At 37.0% G+C, this 12,298-nt stretch overlaps 1 protein-coding gene across 1 annotated transcript in view; it reads left to right on the top strand.

Moving 5' to 3' along the window:
- col11a1a (collagen, type XI, alpha 1a) overlaps positions 1-12,298 on the top strand; it is a 93,966-nt gene that overhangs the window by 36,287 nt on the left and 45,381 nt on the right. Inside the window, 16 exon segments of the mRNA XM_073863787.1 lie at positions 590-643; positions 742-795; positions 1,560-1,613; positions 1,736-1,789; positions 2,887-2,940; positions 3,024-3,068; positions 3,210-3,380; positions 3,665-3,718; positions 4,485-4,529; positions 4,722-4,775; positions 6,960-7,004; positions 7,148-7,201; positions 7,282-7,326; positions 7,965-8,018; positions 8,126-8,233; positions 8,333-8,386. Of these exon segments, the coding sequence (XP_073719888.1) occupies positions 590-643; positions 742-795; positions 1,560-1,613; positions 1,736-1,789; positions 2,887-2,940; positions 3,024-3,068; positions 3,210-3,380; positions 3,665-3,718; positions 4,485-4,529; positions 4,722-4,775; positions 6,960-7,004; positions 7,148-7,201; positions 7,282-7,326; positions 7,965-8,018; positions 8,126-8,233; positions 8,333-8,386 (999 nt within the window).

Here is a 12,298-nt window from a genome sequence, read left to right as displayed (position 1 = left end):
GCAGGAAATTTTCCAGCTCAGATACGACAAACTAATAGCAGAGATAGCAAAAAAATGAATGTTTTAGACAAGAAACAACACAGGTAGTCAAACCAGGACTAACACGCATGATAGACTAAACATAAATCAGGCTGAGATCTTTTAAATTATAATATTTATCTCAAAGAAAAAACTGTTTGAAGGATGGTTGTGAATCCGTAGATGTGTAATTTCAAAGCAGACATTACTTACAATTCCAAATTATTCCCAGTTTTTTTTTAATGTAGGGTGCATTTAAGGAATAGACACAAACTTAGCCTACTCTTAAATTTTCTTTTAAATCAGCGAAAAAATATTATATGTCTGACTTTGCCCATCATTCAGTCATCATATGCAGATGCTAAAAATACATTGACAATCCTCCAAAATAACTACAATGTTTCTTCAGAACTCTGTAAGAAATCTCTGTAAGGAGCTGTATTTGCTGAGAAAGATTGCCACCTGCTGTTTGTATGCATTCAATGCAGAAATGTAATATACTGTACTGAATGGTCATGTTATAATACAAACATGTTGGGTGGATCTGATGATGTCTGATGTTTGTCCTCAGGGTCTTCCAGGACCTCCTGGACTGAAGGGAGAGAGTGGAGATCCTGGTCCTCAGGTAAGATTGTTGAAAGGGTTAAATTGTTTATTTTTTACATTTTACAGACATACATGTAATAATTTACATACCTACATAATTATATATCTATCCAACAGGGTCCAAGGGGTATGCAAGGCCCACCAGGACAAATGGGCAAACCTGGCAAGAGGGTATTTTTTCCTTTTATAAATAAACACCAAATCAAGTTTTTTTTTAAATTATTGTTGAAAATAAGACACATTACTAAAACTGTCGACCTACTTATTTGTAACACCCTGTGAAATCTTTGAGATTAAAGGGAAAACACCACCATTTTTCAATATTTTACTATGTTCTTACCTCAACTTAGATGAACCAATACATACCTATCTTTTCCAATGCGTGCACCTTTTACTTTGTACAGCGCCTCGTAAATGTGCCAGCACTTAGCCTAGCCCCATTCATTTCTATGGCTCCAAACAAAATTTTTTATTTTGTGCACCCATACTTACTATTCATGTAACAGTCTTTAAATAGGGAAAACATGGAAGTGTTTTGTGGCTCCTAAATTTATCCCTGTTTGGAGCCATAGGAATGAATGGGCCCAGGATAAATGCCAACACACTCACGAGGCGCCGTACAAAGATCAAAAGTGCACGCATTGAAAAAAGATAAGCATGTATTAATTCGTCTAAGTTGAGGTAAGAACATAGTAAAATATTAAAAAATGGTGGTGTTTTCCTTTAACAATGTGTGAACTCTGGGAATCAAACCCATGAGCTTTTAAGCTCCTAATGCAATGCTCTACCATTTAAGCTACATAAGCCAAATTTATACTTTTTCGTCCTTGGATAATTTAGGACCTTTATTTTTTTAATTTAGGATTAAGAATTCCCTGTGTCTGGTTAGTAAGTGGTTTCTAACTGTTATATCATCTTTGATGTGTTTGTGACAGGGGCGTGCTGGAGCTGACGGGTCTCGGGGAATGCCTGGAGAGTCGGGAGCCAAGGTGCAAAAAAACAACTACATTTTTGTCAAATCTAACAGTTATAATAAATAAACAACCTTACACCCATCAGTCTATATCTTACACATATTTTGAGATAAACAAATGTTTTATCTGGTTCACAGGGTGACAGAGGTTTTGACGGGCTTCCTGGCCTACCTGGTGAGAAGGGACATCGGGTAAGTACGGGTAGTCAAGGCACACACACAATACCCAGGGGAACCCTTCAAAACTTTGTCTTTGTGGCAGAAATTGGTCAAAGTAAATGAACAGGATTGTCATAAATGGGTTCATGAGTAATAGATGAAGAAATTTGTCCGACTTTTGCTTCAGGTCCTGATCAATCATTACTTGATACAAAGCAATACGTAGTCTCACATGTAGCTGAATCACAAAAATGTCAACATACTGTGTTGAAATACTGTTGGTCAAAGATTAAATTATTCCTGTTTAATGTCATAACTTTACTGGGTTACAGTTTGTCTTTGTGCACTTACTGTCATCGTAATTCTGGGTTCTTCATCATCTACATGCAAATCCTTTATCGTCAAATGCCATGTTTATCTTGGGAAAGGTCATAATCATTTACCATAATTAAAGTACATACATTTGTCTAGAATGCACAAAAACAAGCCACCATGTTTTGTTAGCAACAAAAATAATGAGGGCACAAGACAACAAGGATGTTAAACATGCACCAGACTCTTTAGATAGTGTAATACAAAATATATAATACATTTTGTGCAAACACAGCTTGCACTTGTTTTTCACATTTCCTGCATTGATTTTGAAGAAAAATCGGAGGAATGGATATATGGTCAAACGTGCACAGATAAAATGGTCTCTAGCTGTCACTGCCGTACCCTTTCAAAAAGTACACATTTCCAAATATGTACATTTTTAAAGGGCACTGCTCCACACTGCAAAAAAAAATTATTTTATTTTTTTGAAACACTAAATTCAAGAAAAATTTGCTTACCCCATTGGCAGATTTTTTTGCTTGTTTTATGCACAAAATCACTTAAATTTGATATGTTTGGTCTAAAAACTAGACTTATTTTCTTGGGTCGTTTTGCTCATCAAGAAAAAGCATCTTAATTTGGGATTTTTTGATATTTTTGCTGAAAACAAAAAAATACTAAGAAAAGTTATTCTTGAAAATATTTTTTTTGCAGTGCAGTGACAGTTCGGGACCGTTTTTTTGTCCATTCCTCTTGACAGGCTCCAAAAAGACCCCCTATTGCTAACAGTTACACTTCTTTTCTATCTCTAACAGGGTGAGAATGGTCCTCCTGGACCCGCAGGATCTCCTGGAGAAGATGGACCAAGGGTAAGTGCTTCCCTAAAACACTAGAAGTGCCCTCAAAAACATTTGTTGCTTTAGTTATAAAAAAACTGTGTGTTTTTTTCCAGGGAGAAGATGGAGAAATTGGACCAAGAGGTCTGGCTGGTGAGAGTGTAAGTGTACACTTCATTGTAATTTAGCAGTGCTTTTATTTCCAATTTGCCACCAGGGGGCAGAAGACCTCTATAGCCTATTTATGATGCACCTGAAAATATTGCACTCTGTAATCTGAACCTTCTTCTGTATCTTCACAGGGCCCCAGAGGTCTGCTTGGTCCTAGAGGTCCTCCTGGGCCACCCGGGCAGCCTGGAAGTGGTTTTCTATATCATTTTGCGGACGTTGATGGCTTTCTGTTAATCTCTCACCATTGATTTCTGCAGGGAATTGCTGGTGTTGATGGTCCACAAGGTCCCAAAGGAAACATGGTAAGAGATGTGATTAACACAGCTTAAGTATTCCCGGAGATAAAATAAAGCAGCATAGTTATCTCTATGTTTAGCCTAATGGTTTGTGCACTTGGCCAAACCAGAACACTGTGAGATTTAAGGGTTAATTGCTTCTCAATACTGATAAAGATGTCATTCATGTTCTTACAGATAATTTAACAGAAGAAAAATTTTTTTTAAATGAACCTGTGTAGATCTCAGATGTGTTAAACATTTGTTGTACATTCTAGCATTGTGACGCATCCCATCTCTCTGTTATATAGGGACCCCAGGGAGAACCAGGCCCTCCGGGACAACAGGGAATCCCAGGAACACAAGTGAGTACAAACACATCTTAGACGTAGAGAGTTCAAACTTGAGTTAATATGACTTTAACTAATTATGTTCATTATCGTGATCTTTGTATCAAATGGTCCTATTGCCATCCATTTATTGTAATTTCTTCCATTCACTCTATGTCTCCCTTCACAGTGTGTATAATAAAACAAGGATTTATGCCGATGATTTTTTTTTATTATTGTCCCAGACCTGTTTTTCTTTGTAATTGTGCATTGATTTTGGCAAATTAAATAAGAGCTAGAATGAGTTATTATCCGGACAGATTTATTTTTTAATGCTTGTTTTCAAATGGCTCCCTCATTGAGGCTCAGTCGATGCAATAAAATATTTTTGTAAGTCTCTGCTGGACCACAGAAAGCGTCTCATTCATAAAGTCCCACCAGCAGTGGACAGATCAGTCATCTCAGATTTCCCCAGAGCTAACATACACACACAGATACAAACATGCACACTGTTATATACACAAATACAGTAGATCAGCCGCTGTAAATACACACACGGTAAACATATGTGTTTGCACACACACTCAAACACGCTATGCAAACACTGGTGATCCTGCCAATAGACACACATGCGCACACACACTGTGCATACACAGTGGGTCGCGGTACAATAAGTCCATTATTTGGCATACGTCGTCAGTAAGGGGCAGCTCTTTACCACAATAAACCCCTGTATCTCCCCACCCGGTTTCCATGGCAACAAAGCTTGAGCTTTTCTGTCTGTTTTTGTTTTGTTGTACAGGGTCTTCCAGGTCCGCAGGGTCCCATCGGGCCACCAGGAGAAAAAGTAAGCGTGTCAATAAATGTCTTCATAGATTTATTATTATACAACATGTCAGGTGTTTCTATACTGATTAATAACAATAAGGGGCTTTATTAAACTAAAATAATTGTAAAATTATGTAATTTTACAGTGTATATTGCTTTTCATAAAAGATATGATTTGGGATTCAGTGCTTTGCATCATTTCTCTATGCAGGGTCCTCATGGAAGGTCCGGATTGCCTGGATTGCCTGGCGCTGATGGACCTCCTGTAAGTATAGGATCTCACTTTTAAACAATATATGGGTCATTCTACAGAAAAGGTGGAATTCGGGTGATGGAAATTTGCTTAAATGAACTTCTTTCAGCATACCCAAAACTTCTTTAATAGCATTAATTGACTTGTGAAATCTATGAATCCGCAAAACGGGGAGCTTAATCTATTTTTAACTTTTTAATACATTTTAATAAAGAATCCATGAGTCATTTATTTGTCATGTGATTTAAACAACATTAATGTTGATACTAAATATTTTTTCTTATTACAGCTTGTGTATTTAGTTAAAGGTTGAGTAGAGGAATGATAACAGAAAGAAAAATAATTGATTATTAATATTTGTTTAATTACATTCTTCATCTTTACCCAACATTGTATGAAATTATTTGATTCTCAGATTGACTTTTTTCTTTAAAACCAACAAAAACAAAAATATTCAACCAAAAAGGCTTTGATGCAAAGACTGAAATATCAACAATGTCTTACATCCCATATCAACAACAAAATATTACTAGAAAGTACAAGAAAATACATTCATAACACCAAAACTTGGTTTAACACCAATGACACAATATAACACCAATGACAAAATGGGAATATAATAATAGATAATGAATATGATAAAACTTACAAACTTTCATAAAATGTTCCATGTGTTTTTATGCTTTTATGTTGGTCAGTTAAAGGAATAGTGCTTAGGAAGTACTCATTAGAGAAGTAACACTAATGATGGTAACACCAATGACAATTTACGGGAAAAAAATAATATTTTAACAAAATGGCCATTAGCCATGTGCTATTTCATCAGAGATGTAACAATCACATACTTATTCAGTATAATGTATTTTTATGTAAAGATCTTAGCTATAAAAAAGAGTAACACTAATGACATCCAAAAAATCTTACCTCAAAATTCTTAGATATATCATGATATTTTAGACAAATTAGGTAAGACATCTCAAAAACCTTTTGCCTTCCTCCACTGCACTTCTTTCACTGACCTCTTGACCCATGAAAAACTTCAAAGAGCTGATGAATTGTTTCAAAATAAAAGTGCTTTGGGTATGGTAACACCAATGACATAAATTTTGGGGACAACTATTTATTTGATATTATTCATATTAATAGTGTATTTTAACCATTTCAGTTTTGTAGTAAATTCATACAGGGTTAAAGGAAAATGTAAATTAGATTTGTTTTATAAAAAACATGGTTTTAAATAATAAGTTCACAGTTCAACTTCCATGTATGATCAAAGGGACAGGGCAATTTTCAGGACCAGACATTTAAAAAAAGTTTAAAAAAAGAAAAAAAAGAAATGTAAATAAATAAACTCTCTCATCATGTTAAGGACAGTTTATATGTATTAAATATATATCATTATGGGATTATTGGGTCAAATTAAATGATTAAGGGGTCTGCAAAAGCAAGGGACAAGCATTTCCACCTTTTTTGTAGAATGACCCATATAGTATTATGATCTTTTCACATTGGATTGCCACCCTGGAAATTTACTTTTACAGGAACCTTAACCAGATTTTTACCTTCATGCATATTTTGAATGCTAACAATGATAGTATAGCTCTGTGTAGTATAGAGCAGTGGTTTTCAAACTGGGGGCCGCGAGATGGTGCCAGGGGGGGCCCAGTTTTATGACATTTTATAAAATACATCCATTTATCATGAATTCTGTGTAATTAAACCTAAAAAATAATAAGCCAACCAACCAACAGCACTACTAGGTATACTTTTATATGTTTTGTTTAATTAAAATATTAAATTTTAAAACTGTTTTTGTCATAAAAATGCACTGTACACAAGGGGGGCCGCACGCTGAAAAAGTTTGGGAACCACTGGTATAGAGCAACATGGTGCCCGCGGGCATTACATTTTTTTATATTAGCTTGGCTTTTTTATGTATGTTAGCATTTTAAATAATGATAAAACATAAAAACAAGTAAAAAATAAATAGCAATTGTCCACCTTTTTTTTTGCTAAAACAAAAAATGTGATTTGATGCTTTTGTGGTTGATGCAGGTTGATCTCTCATTCATTTAAAGTCTCATCAAATAGAAAGCACCAATAAAATAATGTTTTAAAATTAAAAAAAGCAAACACTACAGCTATACACACACACATGTGTTACTCACACAATAAATATCTACTTTCTTTCTATAGGGACATCCTGGAAAGGAGGGTCCACCTGGAGAGAAAGGTGCTTTGGTAAGCTTACAGCATTTTAATATTTTCTTATTTATGTCAATATCAGGTTAAGTCTCAAATTGTACTTTAAACACTATTTTTAAGTTAATTTAGTCGCACATATTTTGGTTTCGCAATACATACTCCTCTGTTGTCATTCTCAGGGCCAACCTGGTCCCCAAGGGCCCATCGGCTATCCTGGCCCTCGCGGTGTGAAGGTAAAACACTTTGCGTGTTGAATTTAGAAGAGTGCTGGTGTAAAGTAAAATTGTTTGATCACATACCTTTCGTTTTACAGGGTGCGGATGGCGTTCGCGGTCTAAAGGGAGGCAAAGGAGAGAAGGTGCGTATATATATATTCATGCTGAATCCATCAGCTACTGTAGATGTTATTAGTGTCACGTAACTTTAATGGCACAATGAGCACTGAAAGTGTCCACAAATTCACATCATATCAAGTGCTGTTTAATCATGCAGATAGGCTGAATGATCATAACACTTGTTATGTACTTAAAATCACTCCGTATCCTTTGATTACGTCCAAATCCGTGCAATGCTCTCTTGTGCAGCCTTCAACAACCCATTAACAAATGTTGAAACTAATCAGTGGGATTCTTAATAGAAATGGCTTGAAAATGAAATTCAGCGGATTTGATGCTTAAGTGCCATTATGCCAAGGGTGAGAGGTCTAGCAGTGCCCAAAGCCACATAAAGCATTACTGTGAAGTGTGGCACAAATGCCATTATGCACACAAACACATGCAAGAAAATTAAAATACAATATAGTTACTTGGAGACTAGATGGGGTTTACTAAACTGCACTGCAGTACTACATTATTGCCACCAGGGGGAAGTGTGGTACAACTTTAAGCAATGACCAAGTTTCTTTATCTATATGCATAAACTACAGCTTCATCACTTCTACAAGATTTCCCTGAAGTCTCGGTTAATTAAACCGTTTTCTCTCATTCTGCTTTTCAGGGTGAAGACGGTTTTCCAGGTTTCAAGGGAGATATGGGTCTCAAAGGCGACAGGGTAAATAAACAACATTCAGCCACTTTGGCATCCTGCCCATGTAAATTTTACTGCATAGATAATAGCGGGCAGCTCTAATTGCCTGATTTGTGTGTGTGTGTGTTCAGGGTGAGCTCGGATTGGCTGGTCCCAGAGGTGAGGATGGACCAGAGGGCCCGAAGGGTCGTGCGGGCCCCAATGGTGAAATTGGTCCCGTGGGCCCTGCAGGAGAAAAGGTACATTTCTACAGTTTACTAAAGCTGAGATGTGTACTTTGTGTTAAAATCACACAAGATTTCTTTGTTCAAATACATCCTTGGCCTTTTTCCCAACAGGGCAAACTTGGTGTTCCGGGATTACCTGGCTATCCGGGACGTCAAGGGCCAAAGGTATGCGCTCATATTAAACACGACACCTGTACCTACATCATGATTCGTTCCCTTATGAGCTAGACAACAACTTCTCTCATTAGCATGAACTAATGCCCTCCTGAGAATGAATTATGCATTGAGCACTGAGAAAGGCCTTTTTTTATTATGGACAATGCATGCCAAGATTGTTTCCCTCGCTGTTGGGGATGCTGGTCACGCAAGCTACAAGAACATATCTGAGTACAGATGCCTGCGTTAGACCTCAGCGGCTTTTAGCGACAACAGCAGCAGCCAGTCTGATTTAATTCGGCCCCGAACCAGACCCTGATGTGGCCTTGGAGATCTGGAGACCCTCTGACTGTGTTACAGAAGCACAGTTTACTTAGTTTGGGCTGTTTTAGGGCACCTAGGGGAGTTCAGCTGGGCATTTGTTGGTAAACCTGCTAAATCTTGTACAAGACATTGTGTATTTCTGTATGTCAGTGTGTTTCCCTGTGGCTCGACCGGTCAAAGGATTGACTCAACCGGTCATGCATTGATCAAATTTAATGTAGCATTAAACTTTTAAAAATGCAGGGTTTGCTTTAACCCATGTCTGGGTAAAATATGGGTTGACCAAATATTGGTTGAAACATCTGAGCATTTTTTTTTAGTTTAATGTATATATATACGCATCTACCAAATACCTTACCACTCATTCAGACCACCATTAACTTTCTCACTGTGTGTCACCCGTCTCAATGATGTCATTAGGAGGCGTGTATACATCTGGTTGTCATAAGCAAATGAGTACTGTCCATTCCAGTAACTAAACAAGAGACGGATGATGTGAACTCCACTGGTAGTCAAAAGTTAAACTTTTCTTAACTTTGTTGGACACACCCCATCCAGTCAGCAACGGTCGCCGGAAGTCGCCAAGCTTCCAATGAGATGTCAGCTTTACATAATGATGTGTATAATTTTCATGCGAATAGTCTGCTATAATTAACCCATTCTTTCAACACAGTCTAACTGTGCGTTCACACCAGACGCGGAAGAGGCGGCAAGCGCAAGTGATTTACATCTTAAGTCAATGCAAAGATGCAAATAGGCATCCTGCGATAGAGTTGAAAAATCAGAACTTTGGCGGATATTCGCACCACATTAACCAATCAGGAGCTTGCTCTAGTAGTGACGTGATTACAGGAAGCGAGCGGAGTCACAGAAGCCCCTCCCATGACGCGAATTTCCACGTGAATGTCTGAAATGACTAGAATTTCATGCCCGGCTTTCACGTGCGAATGAATTTTAAACTCAAAATGTTTAACTCTTTCCCCGCCAGCATTTTTCATGATTTTCACAAAAGTTTAATGCCTTCCAGAAAATGCTCCTTTTTAAATATATAAACATACAATAAATGCATTAAAAGAACAGACCCTCTGCTTTCAAACAAAAAAATCTGTTTCATCCTACCTTCATGTGTTCTGTTTTTATCACCTCTCAAATATGTGTAGGTTTCATCAAAAACACCAAATTTTGAGCAAAAAGCTGAGATAATTCCATTTTTGTGAAGGAATTTTGGTAGAGATTAGCCTGGTTAGCCAGACCTACATCAAGATGTAAGGTCTGGCAACTCTTCACACAAACGGCTCAATGCAAGGGGCGGGATATAAGGTTGTCCCTCAAAATGCCTCTGCACGCAATAGGATAGCGCTATGACCAATCAGAGCAACGAAGAAGGTGACGTATGAGTCCCCTGCGTTTCCCCACCAGTGGAGCTAATTGGTATATCAAACTTTTACCGTAACCAGTCGGCAAAACTCCAAACACATCTTTCTTGCTTAAAAATGACTTCAGTAGGGTTATTTGCTCTTCACTCAAAGAAAAACATAAGTCTAAGTCCTCCAGAGTCGCGGCCAAAGCCGCTTCAAAAGAAAGCTGTTCGCCAGCAGCAGCCATTCTTTGTTTTCAAGTAGGAACCGTCGCAGGCAGCTCTGTCGTCATCATGTTAAGCCCGCCCCACAGACGCTACACACGATGTGATTGGCCTGACCAAATTTTGGTTTTTGGAGCTGTTAAGTGTATTGTGAGTGCCTAGACTAAACCCTGGCAGCAAATATATTTTGCGGCCGCTAGGGTGCGTCTAGATTTCTAGGCTAGGTAGAGATCAGATGCAGAGCGATCTTTAAAACATACACGGACATACAGCTGTTTGCCCTAGGGCAATACTTCCGGGTTTTATAAGTTGCGGAATAGTGCCACCTGGTGGATAATAGCGGTATTGCAGATTGACGAGATAACTCTGTCACTGTCACTGTTTGTTTTGACGCTGGATTTTTAAAAGTTACAAAGTAGACACATACACAAATTAAAACTTGCTTGTCTCTATTAAGTAGATTTGTGCAATTTGGTACTTATTTATAGTCATATGCGCACAAATGAGCCGCATGCATAAGCTAATTATGTTATCCTTGTGGTTTAATTTTAATAAAACACAGCCGACTAAAACGTGCAGATGTATTTTGATAAGGGCGGTCAAACAATATATTTTTTTATCTAATTAATTACATACCAAATAATTAATCCAATTATTCACATAAATATTGACATGTAAATGGAGAAATTACTCTTAAATTGAATAAAATAAACAGTGCTTTTCATATTTTTTATGTTGGACTGTTGTTTAAGGTAGTACAGAAATTGAATTAAATAATCAAATGTAAAATAATACTGCATACAGTGTAAAACAATTATGTGATTTGAAGTTATATAAACATATGTTATGTTTTTTTAAGACGATGATATTGGACCCACTCACTTTTTCTCTAATTTAGCGCATATGTCTGTTCACTTGTCAGAGCGCTGTCAATGAAATCCATTCCACTTGAGAAATGCCCTAATAAATTTATTTCTGTTTCGCATTTACCTACAGCACTGTTGCTTCCTCAAATCCCTTCCACTTATAATTTAAATGTGCCCAAGAATGCATTAAAATAATATGTTAAATTGATAATTACATAGAAGTTATGTGGCTTTATTAAGCACAAAAAATATCCAGAAACATTTTTACATGTCCATTTACAACCCTAGGATTTGCCCTCAGAATGAAATGGTCTATTATTACTTTATTTGAAAGTGTCATGAATAATAATGTTGAGCTTTGTTCTGATTGGCTGTCACTCAGTAGTTGTTCAGTCACTCACTCAGTAGCTAGTAGTACTCAAAGCAAGCATACCTTATTTTAAAGCCTGTATCAGATGAAGATACAGATTTTGAGGAATGTATGGACCTACAAAACGTAACAAATGCTTAACATCAATAGAACTTCAGCCTAAACGCTACCATATAGCATTAACTAACAAATAGCGCTAACTTATCAGTCACAACTTTGTTTTTAGCATTGTAATAACATTGTAATTAATATGTAATTTAATGTTGGATCGTACATCTCAACTGTAACGTCACAGTCGGTGTTATGTTGAGATTGGCTAGTTTGGCATGCACAATGTTTACATAAGAAGGAGGAATCAATTGTGTTTAAGGCTCATGATATGTCATTACCATGTACAGAACTCTTATTATTCATCTATGCCTAGGTACATATAGTTTTACATTCTATGGCACCTTTAAACTCCATTTCGTGTTTTCACTACTTTCACCCCAGTATACTCTCGCGACACGACACTCCAAGGTAAACAAAACATTCAGGCTATAAAACAATTGTTTAATTAAAAGGCACCAGAATGCAAGAAAATGGCATGTACTCCAGTTAAAGTCACCATGAAACGGAAGTAGCGGTTGTCTAATTTTCCAGTGGTGACGTATATACAAGTTGAACAGCTTTTGAAATTAATAAAAGGTAGGGCTGGACTTGAATTTGTCCATTGAGAATTGATTGGATCGCTTAAAGTTGGGTTGTGTTGCTAATTGCTAATCGCTGCGATCTTTTCC

The sequence above is a fragment of the Misgurnus anguillicaudatus genome, chromosome 25, assembly GCF_027580225.2.
Source record: "Misgurnus anguillicaudatus chromosome 25, ASM2758022v2, whole genome shotgun sequence".
NCBI lineage: Eukaryota > Metazoa > Chordata > Actinopteri > Cypriniformes > Cobitidae > Misgurnus > Misgurnus anguillicaudatus.
Note: the sequence above shows the minus strand (reverse complement) of the source record. Positions and strands in the feature narration are given on the sequence as shown.